The 22,534-nt window shown below is 42.3% G+C and overlaps 1 protein-coding gene across 1 annotated transcript; it reads right to left on the reverse strand.

Moving 5' to 3' along the window:
- Positions 1–6,780: 6,780 nt before the first annotated feature.
- On the reverse strand, positions 6,781–20,480 carry rnf169 (ring finger protein 169). The gene is made up of 6 exons (XM_014161980.2): positions 20,063–20,480; positions 19,293–19,366; positions 18,904–18,990; positions 18,685–18,779; positions 18,360–18,462; positions 6,781–10,151 (listed from the first exon to the last, which is right to left on the reverse strand). Exons 1-6 carry the CDS (start codon positions 20,448–20,450, stop codon positions 8,916–8,918), a joined length of 1,983 nt encoding a protein of 660 aa, XP_014017455.1. The 5' UTR covers positions 20,451–20,480; the 3' UTR covers positions 6,781–8,915.
- Between the last annotated feature and the right edge of the window lie 2,054 nt (positions 20,481–22,534).

Raw genomic sequence — 22,534 nt, forward strand, 5'->3', positions numbered from 1 at the left:
TGTCAGGGGTACATTCGGTCCTCCACTTCCCCCGCCTCCTCGAGTTTCTTTTTTGTGAAGAAGAAGGAGGGAGGTCTGCGCCCGTGTATTGACTATCGAGGCCTTAATCAGATAACTGTGAGGTACAGTTACCCGCTACCTCTTATCGCCACGGCGATTGAGTCAATGCACGGGGCGTGCTTCTTCGCCAAACTTGATCTCAGGAGTGCTTAAAACCTGGTGCGTATCCGGGAGGGAGACGAGTGGAAGACGGCGTTCAGTATGACCTCAGGGCATTATGAGTACCTCGTCATGCCGTACAGGTTGATGAATGCTCCATCAGTCTTCCAAGCCTTTGTAGATGAGATTTTCAGGGACCTGCACGGGCAGGGTGTAGTGGTGTATATTGATGACATTCTGATATAAACTGCTACACGCGCCGAGCATGTGTCCCCGGTGCGCAAGGTGCTTGGTTGACTGTTGGAGCATGACCTGCACGCCAAGGCTGAGAAATGTCTGTTCTTTCAACAGTCCATCTCCTTCCTAGGGTACCGCATTTCCACCTCAGGGGTGGAGATGGAGAGTGACCGCATCTCAGCCGTGCGTAATTGGCCAACTCCCACCACGGTAAAGGAGGTGCAGCGGTTTCTAGGGTTTGCCAATTACTACCGGAGGTTTATCCGGGGTTTTGGTCAGGTAGTGGCTCCCATTACCTCACTGCTGAAGGGGGGACCGGTACGTTTGCAGTGGTCGGCTGAGGCGGACAGGGCCTTTGGTCACCTGAGGGCTCTGTTTACCTCGGCTCCCGTGCTGGCCCATCCTGATCCCTCTTTGGCATTCATAGTGGAGGTGGACGCGTCCGAGGCTCGGATTAGAGCCGTGCTCTCTCAGCGCTCGGGTATGCCACCGAAGCTCCGCCCCTGTGCCTTCTTCTCGAGGAAGCTCAGCCCGGCGGAGCGAAACTATGACGTGGGGGACCGGGAGCTGTTGGCTGTTGTCAAGGCTTTGAAGGCGTGGAGACATTGGCTTGAGGGGGCTAAACACCCTTTTCTCATCTGGACTGACCACCGCAATCTGGAGTATATCCGGGCGGCGAGGAGACTGAACCCTCGCCAAGCAAGGTGGGCCATGTTTTTCACCCGTTTTGTTTTCACTCTTTCTTACAGACCAGGTTCCCAGAACATGAAGGCAGACGCACTGTCCCGGCTGTATGACACAGAGGAGCGGCCCATGGATCCCACCCCCATACTCCCGGCCTCCTACCTGGTGGCGCCGGTTGTCTGGGAGCAGGACGCGGACATTGAGCAGGCGTTGCATGCAGAGCCCGCTCCCGTCCGTCTGCTGTCCATGACTGGCTGATCTATTGGGCCCACACATCACCCTCCTCTGGTCATCCAGGCATCGGTTGGACGGTGCGCTGTCTGAGTGGGAAGTACTGGTGGCCCACTCTGGCTAAGGACGTGAGGGTTTATGTTTCCTCCTGCTCGGTGTGCGCCCAGTGTAAGGCTCCTAGGCACCTGCCCAGAGGTAAGCTACACCCCTTACCCGTTCCACAGCGGCCATGGTCACACCTGTCGATTGATTTCCTGACCGATCTCCCCCCATCACAGGGAAACACCAAGATCCTGGTTGTTGTGGATCGTTTCTCTAAGTCCTGCCATCTCCTCCCGCTGTTCGGTCTCCCTACGGCCCTACAGACTGCGGAGGCCTTGTTTACACACGTCTTCCGGCACTACGGGGTGCCTGAGGACATAGTGTCTGATTGGGGTCCCCAGTTCACTTCGAGGGTCTGGAGGGCATTCATGGAACGTCTGGGGGTCTCGATCAGCCTTACCTCGAGTTTTCACCCCGAGAGTAACGGGCAGGTGGAGAGAGTAAACCAGGATGTGGGTAGGTTTCTGCGGTCTTATTGCCAGGACCGGCTGTGGGAGTGGGCGGCGTTCGTGCCCTGGGTTAGAGATGGCCCAGAACTCGCTCCGCCACTCCTCCACTAACCTCTCTCCCTTCCAGTGCGTACTGGGGTATCAGCCGGTTCTGGCTCCTTGGCATCAGAGTCAGACCGAGGCTCCTGCGGTGGATGACTGGTTCCGGCGCGCAGAGGAAACATGGGACGCCGTCCATGTTCACCTTCAGCGCGCCGTGCTGCACCAGAAAGTCACCGTGACACCGGGGGACCGGGTCTGGCTCTCGACCCGAAACCTGCCCCTCCGCCTGCCCTGGAAGCTGGGTCCACGGTTTGTGGGGCCATTTAAAGTCCTGAGGAGACTGAATGAGGTGAGTTACAGGTTACAGCTTCCCCCCGATTACCTTATTCACCCCTCGTTCCATGTCTCTCGTCAGGCCGGTGGTGGCTGGCACACTCCAGGAGTCTGAGGTGCGGGAGGTTCCTCCGCCCCCTCTGGACAGAGGGGGCCCCGGTGTACTCCGTTCGTTCCATAATGGATTCGAGGGGTATCGGGTGAGGGGCCTTCAGTACCTCGTGGACTGGGAGGGGTATGGTCCGGAGGAGAGATGCTGGGTTCCGGTGGAGGACGTGTTGGACCATTCAATGATGTGGCAGTTCCACCGTCTCCATCCGGATCGCCCTCCGGGTCGTCCCTGAGGCCGGTGTCGGCGCGCTGCTAGAGCCGCGCGTCAAGGGGGGAAGTACTGTCACGACTTCTACCGAAGTCGGTTCCTCTCCTTGTTTGGGCGATGTTTGGCGGTCAACGTCACCGGTCTTCTAGCCATCTCCGATCCATTTTTCATTTTCCATTTGTTTTGTCTTGTTTTCCCACCCACCTGGTTTTCATTCCCTCATTATGTGTTGTGTATTTAACCCTCTGTTCCCCCCATTTCTTTGTGTGGTATTGTTTGTTTGTAAGTGCTTGTGCACATGTGGACTGGTGCACGTCGGGTTTTGTATCCAAGTTGTTAATGCCGTTGGTTTTGGAATTAAACTGCTCTGGCTATTACCTAGTTCTGCTCTCCTGCATCTGACTTCCCTGCCACCAGTTACGCACCCCTTACAATTAACTCTGTTTCTTGAACTGCATTGTTGGTTAAGGGCTTGTAAGTAAGCATTAAACAGTAAGGTCTACACCTGTTGTATTCGGCGAATGTAACAAATAACATTTTATTTTATTTGAATCAGGTGCGCTAGATTAGAGTTGGAGTGAAAACCTACAGGACGGTAGTTCTCCAGGAACAGGGTTGGAAAGCCCTGCGCTAAGCAAACCTTGTATTCCTACAAGTAAAATGTTCAGGAAGTGGTGTGTTGACAATGCAGAATCGTCATTTTCCTGCCCAATTTCTGTCATTTTGACTTTCCTCCAGAACCTTGTGGCTGCAGGGAAGTCCGCATCTACAGTACATTGAAAATGTATATGGCAGACATCTCTCGGGGTCATGACCAGATTGCAGGTGCATCACTAGGAGCAGACCCTCTTGTCTAGCAATTAATGAAAGGTGCCTGTAGGCTACGGTCCCCCAAGACTACTTCAGTACCCTCATGGGAGTTAGATGTTTTCTTACGATCAACTATGAGTCCACCATTTGAGCCAATTTTCACTTGAGCTATGTGAGCTCTCAGTAAAGACTGCCTTTCTATTGGCTATTGTTTCAGCCAAGCGTGTTGGAGAATTACATGTGCTTTCTATCCATCCTTCACGTCTCACTTTAGCAGAAGATGGATCTAAGGCAGTGCTTCGGCCAATTCCAGCATTCTTACCTGAATTGCTTTCATCATCACATGCTAACCAGCCCTTAATCATAACTAGCATAACTAGAGACTAGCACATTGGATTACCAATGCGGTATCAAAATCATACGCTGCAGCATGTAGACCTTCTCCAGACGGTGTGGTAGCACACTCCACCAGGGGTATGGCCACTTCATGGACCCTGTTCAGAGGGACCTCCCTGGACTCTACCTGTGCTGCTGCAAGTTGGGCAGCACCCATGACTTTCATGAGGTAGTACAGACTCAATGTTATGTCCACATCATCATTGGGCCTGTGGTTCTGGACACGGCACACTCTCTAAACCCAGATAAGTGAACATATTGTGAACCTTGTACATACTTATCAATCATCAGTGAGATGGATGTTCTATACAGAGGCCTTTTACTCTTGGTGCTGTTGCTCCCAATTAAAACCTCATGATAAATTTCTAGCTTTCAGCTTGCTTGTGTATACGGTTGTGTACCACAGTTGAATTCTGAGTTACCATTTGGGTATTTATATTCTGTTGCATCCTTTGGTGGATACAAAGACATCCCAGGGACTCATCTGGACTAAGTTAAATGGTGAGTTATCCCAGTCTGTTGTCCGAATGACCTCTTTGGTACAGCCTCTCCCATACGTAATTTGTCGACAAGTTGCGAAAACGAAAGAGAACGTTGGGTTATGGATGCAGTGGTGTAAAGTACTGAGGTAAAAATACTTTAAAGTACTACTTAAATTGTTTTTGGGGATATCTGTACTTCACTATTTATATTTTGGACTACTTTTACATCAATAAATTTCGGAAGAAAACAATGTACTTTTTACTCCATACATTCTCCCTAAGACCCAAAAGTACTTGTTACATTTTTTATGCTTAGCAGGACAGGAAAATTGTCAAATTCACACACAGATCAAGAGAATATCCCTGGTCATCCCTACTGCCTCTGATCTGGCGGATTCACGAAACACAAATGCTTCATTTGTAAATTATGTAATATAAGGAATTGTTCAATTCTTTTTACTTTTACTACTTAAGTATATTTTAGCAATTACATTTACCTTTGATACATAAGTACAGTTGCAGTCGGAAGTTTACATACACTTAGGTTGGTGTCACGTCCTGACCAGCAGAGGGAGCAATTGTAGTAGTTTTGGTCAGGACGTGGCAGAGATTTTTATGCTACGTGTGAGTTGGTTGTTGGACTCCCAATTGAAGGCAGGTGTGTTGAGTTGCCTTTGATTGGGAGTCCGATATAGTAGTGTGTGTTTTTCCTTGTGGTTGTGGGTAATTGTTTCTGTTCAGTTGTGTTTCAGCTGTCAGTGCTGTTGAGCTGTCGGTGTTTTCTTGTTTTGTAGTGTTCCAGTGTTCTTTTTGAATTAAATCATGAACACTAACTCCGCTGCACCCTGGTCTTCTTCTCTCCATGACGACAGCCCTTAAAGTTGGAGTCATTAAAACTCATTTTTCAACCACTCCACAAATTTCTTGTCAACAAACTATAGTTTTGGCAAGTTGGTTCGGACATCTACTATGTGCATGACACAAGTAATTTTTCCAACAATTGTTTACAGACAGATTATTTCACTGTGTCACAATTCCAGTGGGACAGAAGTTTACATACACTAAGTTGACTGTGCCTTTAAACAGCTTGGAAAATTCCAGAAAATAATGTCATGGCTTTAGAAGCTTCTGATAAATTGCCATCATTTGAGTCAATTGGAGGTGTACCTGTGGATGTATTTCAAGGCCTACCTTCAAACTCAGTGCCTCTTTGCTTGACATCATGGTAAAATCAAAAAAATTGGAGAGCTCCACAAGTCTGGTTCATCCTTGGGAGCAATTTCCAAATGCCTGAAGGTACCACGTTCATCTGTACAAACAATAGTACACAAGTATAAACACCATGGGACCACGCAGCCGTCATACCGCTCAGGAAGGAGACACGTTCTGTCTCCTAGAGATAAACGTACTTTGGTGCGAAAAGTGCAAATCAATCCCAGAACAACAGCAAAGGACCTTGTGAAGATGCTGGAGGAAACAGGTACAAAAGTATCTATACCCACAGTAAAACAAGCCCTATATCGACATAACCTGAAAGGCCGCTCAGCAAGGAAGAAGCCACTGCTCCAAAACCGCCATAGAAAAGCCAGACTACGATTGGGGACACATGGGGACACAGATCTTACTTTTAGGAGAAATGTCCTCTGGTCTGATGAAACAAAAATAGAACTGTTTGCCAATAATAACCATCGTTATGTTTGGAGGAAAAGGGGGATGCTTGCAAGGCGAAGAACACCATCCCAACCTTGAAGCACGGGGTGGCAGCATCATGTTGTGGGGGTCCTTTGCTGCAGGAGGGACTGGTGCACTTCACAAAATAGATGGCATCATGAGCAAGGAAAATTATGTGGATATATTGAAGCAAAATCTCAAGACATCAGTCAGGAAGTTAAAGCTTGGTCGCAAATGGGTCTTCCAAATGGACAATGACCCCAAGCATACTTCCAAAGTTGTGGAAAAATGGCTTAAGAACAACAAAGTCAAGGTATTGGAGTGGCCATCACAAAGCCCCGACCTCATTCCTATATAAAATTTGTTGGCAGAACTGAAAAAGCGTGTGCGAGCAAGGAGGCCTACAAACATGACTCAGTTACACCAGCTCTGTCAGGAGGAATGGGTCAAAATTCACCCAACTTATTGTGGGAAGACTGTGGAAGGCTACCCGAAACGTTTGACCCAAGTTAAACAATTTAAAGGCAATACTACCAAATACTAATTGTGTGTATGTAAACTTCTGACCCACTGGGAATGTGATGAAAGAAATAAAAGCTTAAATAAATCATTCTCTCTACTATTATTCTGACATTTCACATTCTTAAAATAAAGTGGCGATCCTAACTGACCTAAGACAGTGAATTTTTACTAGGATTAAATGTCAGTAATTGTGAAAAACTGAGTTTCAATGTATTTGACTAAGGTGTTTGTAAACTTCCCGACTTCAACTGTAGCTACACAAGGAAATTAGCTTGAAGAAAAATAGAAGCTTAAAAGATTGTAAGATTTATGGAATTTTGCTAAAAACTCAAGTTTAAATTAATTATTTGAAGCGATAATAACTGATGTTTATTTAAAGCATTTTTTTAGTTTCATGTATGACCTCCAATGAGTTGAAATATAATTGCAAACCAATGATTTTAATATTATGTGCGGGAGATTACAAGTCTTTGCTGTCATTGTGTTGAGTTGAGTGGTCAAATCAATGTCTTGGAAAGCCATTCAGCATTCAAACATTTCAATACCATATACCGAAAAAAACAGATACAGAATAACATAAATGCCAACTTCTTTACATACTTAAAGTGAAAGATAAAACAAGACAAGCGCTTGAATGAAAAAAAGCAATTCACCTCTAATTTGCATTTGAATGTGTTATTGTGTTTCACAGTTCCTTCAGAATTTGGATGGACATGATCAGAACAAGTTGTTTCCTTCAAAGTATAGTTTTGTCAATGAATCATGTAGGCTATTCAAGTGGTACATTCTGATTACTATAAAGAATCAATAACCTAATCTTTAAATCAGGAAAGTAAACAAAAAAACTGCAGATGTATGACACAGTCGACAGAAATCAGCCATTTGGCACTAACCTATTTCTCCCCTCCAATACTAAAATATGCATCTGAGTATTTATACTGTATGTACAAAGGTAAGTATACAAGCATTTGTGTACATAATTATGTGCAAAACAATATTGCAATATCTTGTTCTTTAAAAATGTTAAGTAGTAATGGACATTAAAGCTCATATTTTTGGCATATGCCATTGGAAAAATATACATTTTTAGGAAAACAAGAATCAAATAGAATATGAAAGACATTTATCAAATAAAATATAATAGCCCTTTGAATAAGCGTCTCAAACAATATAGTAACTACAACTCAAAGATGCGAAAAATAACAATGCTGATTAAATATATTAATGTGGAATCTCCAATAGAAATATTGCATAAAGCAATTATCCTAATTAATACCATACTATAGCAGCCAACCCATGATTAATATACATCAAAACTATAAAGCTTTGGCAGCGCTAAAACTTTATAAAGCAGTGCCATACACATGCATAGAGACATTTTGGTTTGTGGTAGTCAAAAAGAGGGCATAAATCATTGAGAAAAGCAACAACGCAACAGTGAGTGTAGAGGTAGAAGTGTGGGCATAAGATTGACAGAAAATACATACTGGAATTGAATTTGATCAGAAAATCACCATCCAAAAAGGATGTTAATATTGTGCCCCTTACCAATATTACTGTAATAGTTTACAGCAAAGAGTTTACACATATTGCATATATTTAACCTGGCCACACTGATCCTTTAACTCAACAATATGACATGACCAGAAGCTGTGTTGTAACCGAAGATGTTAGAGTGTGAGTGGCTGAACACCTCAACACCCACACGTTTCAGGCATTGTAGTTGTTCTGTGCAGATTTTCAGATCGTTAAATCTTATTGATGGGGTTTAATTATAACCATTTACTCTTGCAAAACCTGTCTAACATTGACAGAACCCAATCAATATGACTTGTGGATCATGAAATAATCAATAGGATGGTAGTGCAGCTCTCGGATCACCTTTCACTATTCAAATGTGCACAACACTAACACTGGATCAGCATCTGAGGTCTGTGTTCAATTTGATCATAGGAATTACTGGTGATTTGCCCCATGGGAAACAGAATACGACCCAGGTGTTACTCCACCGGTTAATGGGAATCTGAATGGAGGGTCTGACAAAGTAATAGTGCTAGATCTTGTGTCCACATCCTTGGCTGAGCTAGAATCAGAATCATACATGAGCCTGAACACAGATTTTGACGTGTCTGCACAGAATCTCAACACAACCTCATACTGTGAATAATTTTTGCTTTTTCTCACAGTGCATTAACTGCACGATGATTTAGTGTATATAACAATTTTATGAGAAACTGCAAACGAGAAGAAAATAAATAACGATAGTACCTAACGTTTCAGCAAAACCATGTTCGTAGAAACTACATCTAATAGGAATACAACAAAATGAACATGAACAATTTATGACATAGGCTAGCAAGGGTTTAGTTTCTGTTTAAAAGCAATGAATTTGGAACCTGGGCGACAAAAGCAGTATAGTTCTTGTATGCAAGAAGTTGTCTGACTTAATTTTTTTTTTTAAAGCACAAGAATAACCATTTAATAATAGCAATTAAAGTGCTCATTCTTTTTGGAAATTCTTCCTGATCTGCGTGGATTGCATTTGATTCTGTTTTCACTGGACATGCAGGACCGGAGAAAGTACTTGTCAGGACTGGTCTTTTGCTTGTCTTCTTGTTGCTGTTCTCTGTCAAACTGTCTTTGAAGATTCAAAGCTAGCTCTCTGTCCTCTCTCTCTTGCTGTACCTGTTGAATGTACAGTTCAGCCTGCGCACACTCTATATTGAAACCATCTTGGCTCTGGGATCTTGACCTCTTGAGTCCAGACTCTGTCTCTTCCAGGTGTTTGGTCTTCTGGCTCCTCTTCTTGCCCCTCCTTGAGGTAGGTTGGTTCTGGGCACAGTTTCTATTGTCAAACTCTTTTCTCTGATCCTGTGAGTCTTTTGATTTAAGTTTGCAACTCCTAACACTGGCATTTATATCGTGTGGTACTAAGGTTGGATTTTGATAAATTGAAGTTGGTCCACAATGTGATTCAGGTACCACCACAGACTCAAAAGAAACCCCACATTCTTTTACAGTCTCCTCACTGGTTAAGGCTACAAATGGAGTATGAAACTTTGTGAATTGTTTTTGATGGAAGGCCGTCTCTCCAATGGCCTGATCAAATATCAGTCTTCGTTTATTATGTATACAAGTTCTTTCATTCTCTTGCCCAGAGGAATCCGTCTTGGCACACATAACCATGTGTTCTTTTCCCTTATTTGCTGCTGGAGCACAGCTACAGGGCTTGCCGTCCTTCTCCTCTACGGGGCTTGGTTTGAAGACAAGGTCCTCGTTCATGGGGTTGGTCAAGGTGCCCTTCGAGGTCACTTTGACAGACTGACGGTCCACCTCTATCTGCTTCCATTTCTGGAGGATAGTAGGGCTGGCTTCATAACTGGTGGGCCTCTCCAGGCTGCGGAATAAGTTCCGGGGGGTGGACTTCACAATTGTGGGTTCCATCACTCGCCCGTCAGGTAGTCGCTTTGGTGGGGTGCACGGTGAGCACACTATTGGCTTGAAGTGATTCAGCTCCTCAGAAATACTGTCATTGCTCTCAGGGCTAATGGACCTCTCCTGTTTCGACTGGGGGACCATAAAAGGTGTTGATGATGCCATGATGACGCCTCGCCAGCTATGCCTCTTGTCTTGGACAATGATGGGTGCCGAAAGAGATCGGCTGTTCTCAGAGGACAGAAGGATTCCTGCATTGTAGCTGTGAGCAATACTTGCCTGTACAGAGACAACAAACCAACAAAAAAAGGAAGATCAATGTTTTAAAAGGTCATGAACAGTCAGAATCATATTTTTCTTGAAGTTTGATATTTGGATGAAACCAGATGAAAGTATTATGACCAAAGCATGAAAAATTACTGTTGCTTCTACATTGATCAAGTTTGATCTTAAAGTTACTGGTCCCCTCTTCCATCTCAAACACAGATTCAAGTGGGGGGATTAATAAAGGGATATGGTGACATCACTAATGTTCCCTTAAATTGTAGGTCTTGTGAGAGTAAACTTGAACGTTGTGAGAATTTTGTGCAACTTCCGGCTTGCGTTTACAGTGCACACTAAGGCTGTACAACCTTATAGTTTTAGACAGTAGCCAAAAGGCTATTTGAGCATAATGTAGACCTACCAACAAAACCAAATGGAGCAAATTCCATAACATTCTCACATGGAAATAGCTTTTATTTCTATGATATAGCCTACACAGTATGTGGTGTTCAATGCAGGCCTACATTGCATGAGACTTTAAAAAACATTTTTACATTATGAAAGGCTTGACATGAATTACTTTTTACTTAGTCTGTAACACCATGGGCCAAATAGGTGACTGTAAATTGCATTGTATGATGCAAGAAACCACTTTACAAAATAACATGAATTAGTATTACCATACAGAGAATTAGACAATGTAGGCTACCCCTCTGCCAATTGGCTTATTTACATATTCAAGCCGGTCTCAAAATACAACACTGCCCATTTAATTAAGACATAAGCTTTTTACCTGACTCGCTTTTCAAAGACAGCTTGAAATGTAGCCAACAGGTTTTATGCTCTTGTAGAAAGCAGTAACTCCCCATTTCTGACCTGTACTTATCTATAACTGGGCTAATAACTCGCTAACTAGCAAAGAATATCAACAAATGTTCACATGCATAACTTTGATCTGAAAAGCCTATTAATTCATTTGCAGGTGATTTAAAGACCCCTCATGGGCTACCTGCCTGAATTCTACTCCTTTGTGCTCTGGCTATTCCTACAACAAAATCACAGACTCAATCTTGCAAAGTTAGATTTGTTTTGGTTTGTTGCATTGAAAAGGGACTGATATAACATTGATTCGATCCCAGAAAAAACGTTCATCTATATTGTGCAAACTAATGGGGCGAACTCAGTTAAGTTCAATCTCTTGTGCCTCTGCGCGGCCTGGCATTTCTTCTGCCCATCAGTCCTGGAGGAGGTGTGCGGCCTTGCACAGGCACAGCTTAGAGGGAACATTGGACATTAACCTAACTCTCATTTTAATGCACCAATGGTAACATGGTATTCTCTTACCTAATTTAAATTAGTACCGTCTTGTAACCAACAGCTGAGAAGGCGTATTTGCAGAGGGCCGTGGTTTGTATACAATGCCGTCAGAAAGTATTCATACTCCTGGACTTATTCGACATTTTGTTGTGTTACAGCCTGAATTCAAAATTGATTTAATAGATATATTTTCTCACCCATCCACACACATCCCTAAAGTGAAATTTTAGCAATTTTATTGAAAATGAAATACATGACCAAAAGTATGTGGACATCTACTCATCAAACATCTCATTCCAAAGTCATGGGCATTAATATGGAGTTGGTAACCTCTTGTTGCTATAACAGCCTCCACTCTTCTGGGAAGGCTTTCCACTAGATGTTGGAACATTGCTGCGAGGACTTGCTTCCATTCAGCCACTAGAGCATTAGTGAGGTCGGGCACTGATGTTGGGCGATTAGGCCTGGCTCGCATTCGGCGTTCCAATTCATCCCAAAGGTGTTCGATGGAATTGAGGTCAGGGCTCTGTGCAAGCCATTCAAGATCTTCCACACAGATCTTGACAAACCATTTCTGTATGGACCTCGCTTTGTGCATGGGGAAATTGTCATGCTGAAACAGGAAAGGGCCTTCCCCAAACTGCTGCCACAAAGTTGGAAGCACAGAATCATCTAGAATGTCATTGTATGCTGTAACGTTAAGATTTCCCTTCACTGGAACTAAGGGGCCTATTCCGAACTATGAAAAACAGCCCCAGACCATTATTCCTCCTCCACCAAACTTTACAGTTGGAACTATGCACTGGGGCAGGTAGCGTTCTCCTGGCATCCGCCAAACCCAGATTTGTCCATCGGACTGCCAGAGGGTGACGGGTGATTCGTCACTCCAGAGAATGCATTTGCACTGCTCCAGAGTCCAATAGCGGCAAGTTTTACACCACTCCAGCTGGCGCTAGGCAATGCACATGGTTATCTTAGGTTTGTGTGCGGTTGCTAGGCCATGGAAGCCTGTTTCATGAAGCACCCAATGAACAGTTCTTGTGCTGACGTTGCGTCCAGAGGCAGTTTGAAACTCAGTAGTGAGTGTTGCAACCGAGGAAAGACGATTTCTACCCATTATTCCCCCTTTCTACCCGTCAGCACTCGGCGGTCCCGTTCTGTGAGCTTGTGTGGCCTACCACTTCACTGTTGTTGCTCCTAGACATTTACACTTCAAAATAACCGCACTAACAGTTGACTGGGGCAGCTCTAGCAGGGCAGAAATTTGACAAATTGACTTGTTGGAAAGATGGCATCCTATGCCATGTTGAAAGTCACTGAGCTCTTCAGTAAGGCCCTTCTGCTGCCAATGTTTGTCTATGGAGATCGCATGGCTGTGTGCTTGATTTGAAACACCTGTCAGCAATGAAAAAGATGAATCCACTAATTTGAAGGGGTGTTCACATACACTATACAGTTGAAGTCGGAAGTTTACATACACCTTAGCCAAAAACATTTAAACGCAGTTTTTTACAATTCCTCACATTTAATCCACAAATTCCCTGTCTTAGGTCAGTTAGGATCACCACTTTATTTTAAGAATGTGAAATGTCAGAATAATAGTTGAGAGAATTATTTATTTCAGCTTGTATTTCTTTCATCACATTCCCAGTGGGTCAGAAGTTTACATACACTCAATTAGCATTTGGTAGCATTGCTCTTTAAATAGTTTAACTTGGGTCAAATGTTTCGGGTAGCCTTCCACAAGCTTCCCACAATAAGTTGGGTGAATTTTGGCCCATTCCTCCTGACAGAGCTGGTGTAACTGAGTCAGGTTTGTAGGCATCCTTGCTCGCACACACCTTTTCAGTTCGGCCCACAAATGTTCTATAGGATCGAGGTCAGGGCTTTGTGATGGCCACTCCAATACCTTGACTTTGTTGTCCTTAAGCCATTTTGCCACAACTTTGGAAGTATGCTTGGAGTCATTGTTCATTTGGAAGACCCATTTGCGACCAAGCTTTAACTTCCTGACTGATGTCTTGAGATGTTGCTTCAATATATCCAAATAATTTTCCTGCCTCATGATGCCATCTATTTTGTGAAGTGCACCAGTCCCTCCTGCAGCAAAGCACCCCCACAACATGATGCTGCCACCCCGTGCTTCACGGTTGGGATGGTGTTCTTCAGCTTGCAAGCATCCCCGTTCTCCTCCAAACATAACGATGGTCATTATGGCCAAACAGTTCTATTTTTGTTTTATCAGACCAGAGGACATTTCTCCAAAAAGTACCATCTTTGTCCCCATGTGCAGTTGCAAACCATAGTCTGGCTTTTTTTATGGCGGTTTTGGAGCAGTGGCTTCTTCCTTGCTGAGTGGCCTTTCAGGTTATGTCGATATAGGGCTTGTTTTACTGTGGATATAGATACTTTTGTACCTGTTTCCTCCAGCATCTTCACAAGGTCCTTTGCTGTTGTTGTGGGATTGATTTGCACTTTTCGCACCAAAGCACGTTCATCTCTAGGAGACAGAACACGTCTCCTTCCTGAGCGGTGTGACGGCTGTGTGGTCCCATGGTGTTTATACTTTGCGTACTGTTGTTTGTACAGATGAACGTGGTACCCTCAGGCATTTGGGAATTGCTTCCAAGGATGAACCAGACTTGTGGAGGTCTACAATTGTTTTTCTGAGGTCTTGGCTGATTTCTTTTGATTTTCCCATGATGAAAGAGGTACTGAGTTTGAAGGTAGGCCTTGAAATACATCCACAGGTAAACCTCCAATTGAGTCAAATTATGTCAATTAGCCTATCAGAAGCTTCTAAAGCCATGACATCATTTTATGGAATTTTCCAAGCTGTTAAACCTCTCTAAGGTAGGGGGCAGTATTTTCACGGCCGGATAAAAAACGTACCCAATTTCAACAGGTTACTACTCTTTTCCAGAAACGAGAATATGCATATAATTGGTAGATTTGGATAGAAAACACTCTAAAGTTTATAAAACTGTTTGAATGGTGTCTGTGTATAACAGAACTCATATGGCAGGCCAAAACCTGAGAAGATTCCATACAGGAAGTGCCCTCTCTGACCATTTCTTGAGCTTCTGTGGCATCTCTGTCCAAAATACAGGATCTCTGCTGTAACGTGACAATTTCTAAGGCTCCCATAGGCTCTCTGAAGGCGCCAGAAAGTGGAATGAGATCTCTGCTGTCTCTGGGCTAAGTACAGGAGCGCTGTTTGTGAGTGGTCAGGCTGGTGGCTCAGAGACAGGAGATGCGCGGCCCCGAGAAGTGGCCATGTTTTTCTTTCAGCCTTTGAACGAAAAACAACGTCGCCTGGTTGGAATATTATCGCTATTTTACGAGAAAAATAGCATAAAAATTTATTTTAAACAGCGTTTGACATGCTTCGAAGTACGGTAATGGAATATTTAGAATTTTTTTGTCACGACATGCATCCGCGCGTCACCGTTCGGATAGGGACCTGAACGCACGAACACAACGGAGGATATTTGAACATAACTATGGATTATTTTGAACCAAAACAACATTTGTGGTTGAAGTAGAAGTCCTGGGAGTGCATTCTGACGAAGAACAGCAAAGGTAATCCAATTTTTCTTATAGTGATTCTGAGTTTAGTGAACGCCAAACTTGGTGGGTGTCAAATTAGCTAGCCCGTGATGGCGAGCTATCTACTCAGAATATTGCAATGTGCTTTTGCCAAAAAGCTATTTTAAAATCTGACACCGCGATTGCATAAAGGAGTTCTGTATCTATAATTCTGTAAATAATTGTTATGTATTTTGTAAATGATTATCAAGAGTAATCTAGTAAATTCACCGGAAGTTTTCGGTGTGTTTGCTAGTTCTGAACGTCACATGCTAATGTAAAAAGCTGTTTTTTGATATAAATATAAACTTGATTGAACAAAACATGCATGTATTGTATAACATAATGTCCTATGAGTGTCATCTGATGAAGATCATCAAAGGTTAGTGCTGCATTTAGCTGTGGTTTTGGTTTTTGTGACATATATTTTAGCTTGAAAAATGGCTGTGTGATTATTTCTGGCTGGGTACTCTCCTAACATAATCTAATGTTTTGCTTTCGCTGTAAAGCCTTTTTGAAATCAGACAATGTGGTTAGATTAACGAGAGTCTTGTCTTTAAAATGGTGTAAAATAGTCATATGTTTGAGAAATTGAAGTTATAGCATTTTTAAGGTTTTTGTATTTCGCGCCACTCGATTCCACTGGCTGTTGACTAGGTGGGACGATTTCATCCCACATACCCGAGAGAGGTTAAAGGCACAGTCAACTTAGTGTATGTAAACTTCTGACCTACTGGAATTGTGATACAGTGAATTATAAGTGAAATAATCTGTCTGTAAACAATTGTTGGAAAAATGACTTGTGTCATGCACAAAGTAGATGTCCTAACCGACTTGACAAAACTATAGTTTGTTAACAAGAAATTTGTGGAGTAGTTGAAAAACGAGTTTATGACTCCAACCTAAGTGTATGTAAACTTCCGACTTCAACTGTATATACAAAAATATCTAATTTACAGTATTAATTTAAGTATTCATACCCCTGAGTCAATGCATGTTAGAATCACCATCGGCAGCGATTATAGTTGTGAGTCTTTCTGGGTAAGTCTCTAAGAGCTTTGCACACCTGGATTGTACAATATTTGCACATTATTATTTTTAAATTCTTCAAAATCTGTCAAGTTGGTTGTTGATCATTGCTAGACAATCATTTTCAAGTCTTGCCACAGATTTTCAAGCCGATTTAAATAAAAAATGTAACTAATCCCATCAGGAACATTCAATGTCGTCTTGGTAAGCAACTCCAGTGTATATTTGGCCTTGTATTTTAGATTATTGTCCTGATGAAAGGTGAATTTGTCTCCCAGTGTCTGTTGGAAAGCAGACTGAACAAGGTTTTCCGCTAGGATTTTGTCTGTGCTTAGCTCTATTCTGTTTCCTTTAATCCTAAAAAAAAAATACCTATTCTTTGCCGATGACAAGCATACCGATAACATGATGCAGCCCCCACCATGTTTAAAAATATGAAGAGTGGCACTAAGTGATGTGTTGTTTTGGATTTGCCCCAAACATAACACTTTGTATTCAGGACAAAAAGTTAATTTCTTTGTCGCATTTTTTAAAACTTTAGTGTCTTATTGCAAATAGGATGTATGTTTTGGAATATTTTTATTCTGCACAGGCTTCCTTCTTTTCACTCTGTCATCCATCCTCAGTTTTCTCCTATCACAGCCATTAAACTCAAATTGTTTTAAAGTCACCATTGGCCTCATGATGAAATCCCTGAGCGGTTTCCTTCCTCTTCTGCAACTGAGTTAGGAAGGACGCATGTATCTTTGTAGTGACTGAGTGTATAAATGCACCATCCAAATTGTAAATAATAACTTCACCATGCTCAAAGGGATATTCAGTGTCTGCTTTTATTTTTTATACCCATCTACCAATAGGAGCCCTTCTTTGCAAGGCATTGGAAAACCTCCCTTGTCTTTGTGGTTGAATCTGTGTTTGAAATTCACTGCTCGACTGAGGGACCAGTCACTGCTTGACTGTGGGGTATAGAGATGAGGTAGCCATTCAAAACTGGACAGAGTCCATTGCAACTTATGTGACTTGTTAAGCAAATGTTTACTCCTGAACTTATTTAGGCTTGCCATAACAAAGGGGTTGAATACTTATTGTCTCATTTTAAAGGAAAGAGATGGGAGAACCTTCCAGAAGGACAACCATCTCCACAGAGGAAATCTGGAGCTCGGTCAGAGTGACCATCGGGTTCTTGGTCACCTCACTGACCAAGGCCCTTCTCCCCCCGATTGCTCAGTTTGGCCGGATGGCCAGCTCTAGGAAGGGTCTTGGTGGTTCCAAATTTCTTCAATTTAAGAATGATGGAGGCCACTGTGTTCTTGGGGACCTTCAATGCTGCAGAAATGTTTTGGTACCCTTCCCCAGATCTGTGCCTTGACACAATTCTGTCTCAGAGCTCTACGGACAATTCCTTTGGCCTCATGGCTTGGTTTTTGCTCTGACATGCACTGTCAACTGTGGGACCTTATATAGACATGAGTGTGCCTTTCCAAATCATGTCCAATCAATTGAATTTTCCACAGGTGGACTCCAATCAAGTTGTAGAAACATCTGAAGGATGATCAATGGAAACAGGAGGCACCTGAGCTCAATTTCGAGTCTCATAGCAAAGGGTCTGAATACTTATGTAAATAAGGTATTTCTGTTTTTGTATTTTTAGTAAATGTGCAAAAAAATCTAAAAACCTGCTTTTGCTTTGTCATTATGGGGTATTGTGTGTAGATGGATGAGGCAATGTTTTTATTTAATACATTTTAGAATAAGGCTGTAACGTAACAAAATGTGGAAAAAGTCAAGGGGTCTGAATACTTTCCAAATGCACTGTATGTCTCCCCTTTCATCTGTGTCTGGTGTTAGCTAGTTACTGGCTAGCTAGGTCTTTAGCCAGCATGAAACAGAACGGGGAGGGGGTCGTTCAAAACTATGATGCCGTTGTCATGTAAACACATCCGTTAGTGTGGCTGTGAACCGCATCAAGAGCGACATGCCAATTTCAATGTTATTTGAATTCCTTTGTGTAACACCAAATTTGTTTGAGAAGATTTTACTGCAGTACTGCATCCAAGTTTCTTGACCTCGGTGTTTCAAAGAGCTATCAGTCAAGGGGAGCTCGTGAATATAAGCTCCCCGCCCACTCATTTTCTTTTCAAACTTCCTGGTTGTTAGCCATGAGAGAAAAAAAAAATTCTACAATTTTGAGTATTTCTATCCCCCAAATATATTAAGGGGTCTACAGTATCTTAGTCACTCAAAAGGCTACTTTACATGGGAATCATAATTAAAAGCACAGCATCATACCTTGTCCAGTCCAGGAAGATGAGTAGATACCCTCATTTTTCGCCTTCCCTCTTCTGGATCAGTACAGCTCTGGCTTCTCTGCACCACATTGGTATGTAGACCACTGAGGGAAAAGGGGACTGAGTAAATAACTGAATTAAAAGCACAAAAAAACATTCAAGGTAACATCAATTGTTCAATGGCATTGAAAATGTATGTGTGCAAAGAATCAATACTGCACCATTAAGTAAAAAAAAAATAATTGCAACATGATTATTCATTACTGTTATATGAGGACATTATTACACAGTTACAAGCAGCCCTAAATGTCAAATATAACACAAACGCTGAGATCTTTGTTCTTCTAACAAACGCAGACACATTTCTGGTTCTCTTCCCAATGGGTTCTTCATTCTCCGAGTCTGACAGCAACCCATAGAACTGGAAGAGAGGTTTGTATATCTTAGCATCATGTTTACACTTATTCATCAATGTGTTGGCATACCATTCTAAGCAACAATCCATTCCCAATCTATTCATAAGAGGGTTACAAGATAAAACGTACAGGATCTTGAAAGTGCTTGAGAGTTCCACATCCCTCTCTGTGGTGGACTTTCCTCCTCCCCTCTTCTTTCTCTTCATTGATTGGTACCTGAAAAAGAAAAATCACTTCTTACTGATAGTAACTGAAGTGATCATTCACATAACCCGTGGTTGTTTAAAATCAATGTGTTGTGTGCCAATCTACAACAGTGGAATTTGTGATAGGAATAAGATGATGATATCAATATATTTTTTCTCTAATCCAAGTCTCAAACACATAGGTCTCTCCTTTTGAGGGGTTTATGGGTATTGTACAATGTTAAAAAAAAATATGCACTACGGGACACAAAACCTCTACTATTGTATTTAAATAATCAACAATTGTTATAATAACACATATTACAATGTTACCTTTACTTTCTGCTTTCCATACTCCAGTCGGATCTCTCCAGATTTGGATACCTGAGCAGGCGAGCGGAAAATGTCTGAGGAGAAAAAAATATATGTAAATGATCAAAATCACTCAAAAAGATTCTGAAAACAAGAGCTGGGTCAAAAAGGTTTAGGAACCACTGTATAGAACATGTATACACAAATATATATAATATATATATATATTACAAAATATTACATTTTAAAACACCCCAGACAGTACAGATGGTGTCAATAGAGTAGCACCTCCCACAAAAAGCTCCACAAGTCTGGGCAAGTCACAGTGAAACTTTCTATGCCTAGACAAGTCGGGTATATCAAAACTGACTGGTCTGGTTCTTCACCCTTGTACAAGAGCCTATTGGTGCGTACGGGAGATCGCATAGCGCCGAGCTGAATAGCATTTGTTACAGTGTAACAGAATCTGTTCTAATTCCAAATAATATCGTTGTAACAACAAAGTAACACACTATTGTAAATTTGAAAAAGACCAACATGAATCTGTATGCACTGCAGTGTGGTGTTGCCAACATGGAATGACCGCACCACTGTCAGTTACAATGTTTGCCGCGAATAAAAACGATAAACCTATATGTTTTCCTACTTTGTGTTCGTGGTCATAACCTATAATTGGAAACAAATTAAGAGGACATCATTACGACATACACAAATGTATGTACCCTAACCCAATACAACCGCAAAAAGCCTAAAACGGAATTGTAATAAATGTTGTAATCAAAAAAGCATACCTTCTCCACCAGTCTCACAGTCTCTCTGCTCCATTCTCATCTCGCATCGTTGTGGGTAACTCTGTCGAACCATTTCCCAGAGTTCGATGTTAACTAGGCTTTTCTCCCGGGATTGTTTACGGGCCCAGCTGGATACTCGCAGCCGGCAGAGGGGACAGCACAGACTGGTGAATTCAACTGTCCGCTTGAAACAGTGCAGACACACCGAGTGGCTACATGGCATAGTTACGGGCTCTAATAAAATTTCCGAACAAACCGGACACCTTGCCTCCTCCAAGGTCAACAGCTGTGAATGTGTCCGAGTGTTCAGCATATCGGCGGGCCTGGCTTTGCATTTGTGCCCCAATCCACTGGTGGATCTGGCGGACCCTGTCGCCGCCATTTTCATTGGTCTCTCCCTACCGAAGATGGTGGATAAATGAAGAGAGGTTACTCAGGCCGTTTACCATTGAAAACAATGGTCAGTTCTGGTCTGCTTAAGGGGGTGGTTCCATAGACACCAGTGCGATAGCAGCTGGTTCTGGTCTAATTAGTTCATTGAGCCATGCACGGACCTTTTGGGGAGAATGTGCTCGATCAACAACAACAAAAAGGCACCCCAATTCGCCCTACCGCGATCACGGACTTGTTGAGCATTTTTTACAAGAAGAGGAGAAAGCAGCACAAACTGATGAGTAAAGTATTTAGCAAAACTATTTTGAACTGGAATAAATGCTGCACTTATTAACAATGATCAACACAATTCCAGTCAAAATAGAAGCGTGTAAGAAATACTGTAGCCTATCATTACTATATCTAACCCAGCGTGTTGCCACTATCCTGTATTCAAACATTTAGACAAGCGACCCCCAAAAGCAAGTCGTAAAAAACTTTTGACGCGCACAATCGCTGTCCAAATGTATAGCCTGTCATTACAGCCATAAAGAGTGATGTATTTTGAAAACTTGCCTACAGAAATACAATGCGTTTTACACCTGCATTTGGAGCTGAAACTCATTAATGTTAGCAGACAATATAGAGTAGGGATATAGCATGTCCAGAGCAAGGAAAATCATATTAAATCATATTAAAATGATCTATCAAATCGTCACGTTTCATTGTTCTGGCTATGAGTGAGTAGTAGATTTCTAAAAATGTATTTTAGATTTATGATAAAGTAGGCCTACTCTGTTTTTCCAGGAAAACGGGAGGAAATGAAACATGTTATTTCTGGTCGCTAATCAGAATATGAAAACCCGCCTTTGCGCGCCAATGGTGATGAATGATCATTGGTCAGCAATCAAGATGTGCGTTTTGGTTCTCAAGCATAGATGATAATGTAACGATGACTTGCTTGCAGTGGGTTCAGAACAATAAGGACACAAAAATGTATAGCATTTGTTTTATACCACCACCGAAAAGGGCACTAGGAGGACAAAGGGGCATTTGCTTTGCACAGGTAGAGCCCTATCTATGCACGTGCCTGATTGACTGTAATTTAACCATGAAAAATTAGGGAGTGGGTTGTCTCGCTTCCTCTTCAGTCTTTGTCCCATCTCTAGGTTTGAAAACAATCCCCGCCCAGTCACTCAACGCATCAACGGCAGCAGAGGCATACAAATTAGGTGTGCTTGATTTAGCTTGCCGGATGAACGGAGTTCGCACCTTGGAATAGCCTACACGTGCCGAGCCCTAGTGCCTACACGTGCCGAGACCTACTTTTGCCCATTGGAATTTTAGTAAAACTTAAAATAAGCACAATGTTTTGTGTAGGTTTACCCTGGTGTGACGTTTTGATACGTGGAAATCTCTCTAGGACAGCGTGACTTTTATCAATATATTCGCCCCCCCCCCCCAAAAAAAAATACAAAAGCCATGATGATCTGGAAGAGACTGGCAAATCGAAGCAATTGTAAAAATGCCTGGATTAACTATCTAATGTTACCTACATTTAGTAATGAATTGAGGAAAAAATATGATCAATTGACAATTCTGTGAACTGTGTTAGCAAAGGTGTCAGCTAGAGATGACTTGCAGGCAGTGGTGGAAAAAGTACCCAATTTTCATACTTGGGTAAAAGTAAAGATCCCTTAATAGAAAATGACCCAGTAAAAGTGAGTCACACAGTAAAATACTACTTCAGTAAAATTCTCAAAGTATTTGGTTTTAAATATACGCAAAAATAAAAGTATAAATCATTTTAAATGATTGCATAAATTGGGCATGCATTGGATTGCAATGCCGGTGCGGTAAAATAATCCAGTCCAGTTTAACGAATTACAGTGTAGGCTAACCCAAGTGTAGATTATGACACAATGTACATGAAGAAGAATGCTAAAACGCGGTCAGCGGCGTATCAAAATAGTGGCACGAAGTCTCTGGGTGAATGGAGAAGTTGTCCATGGTGCTGTCATTTAAGGTGCTTTATTTTATATATATGCAAATGGAATAATTCTCAATCAAAGTTTGTACAGACAGATGTAGCCTATTGAA

This window comes from Salmo salar, chromosome ssa20, assembly GCF_905237065.1.
Source record: "Salmo salar chromosome ssa20, Ssal_v3.1, whole genome shotgun sequence".
Classification (NCBI taxonomy): Eukaryota; Metazoa; Chordata; class Actinopteri; order Salmoniformes; family Salmonidae; genus Salmo; species Salmo salar.

Excerpts from the sequence above, each read along its gene's own strand:
- rnf169 (XM_014161980.2), bottom strand. The coding sequence starts at position 20,450 with ATGAAAATGGCGGCGACAGGGTCCGCCAGATCCACCAGTGGATTGGGG. Across the intron at positions 18,780-18,903 it reads TCAAGCACTTTCAAGATCCT|TTCTATGGGTTGCTGTCAGA; the intron begins GTACGTTTTATC and ends CCTCTCTTCCAG. Across the intron at positions 18,463-18,684 it reads AGAAGAACAAAGATCTCAGC|TGGTCTACATACCAATGTGG; the intron begins GTTTGTGTTATA and ends CTTTTCCCTCAG.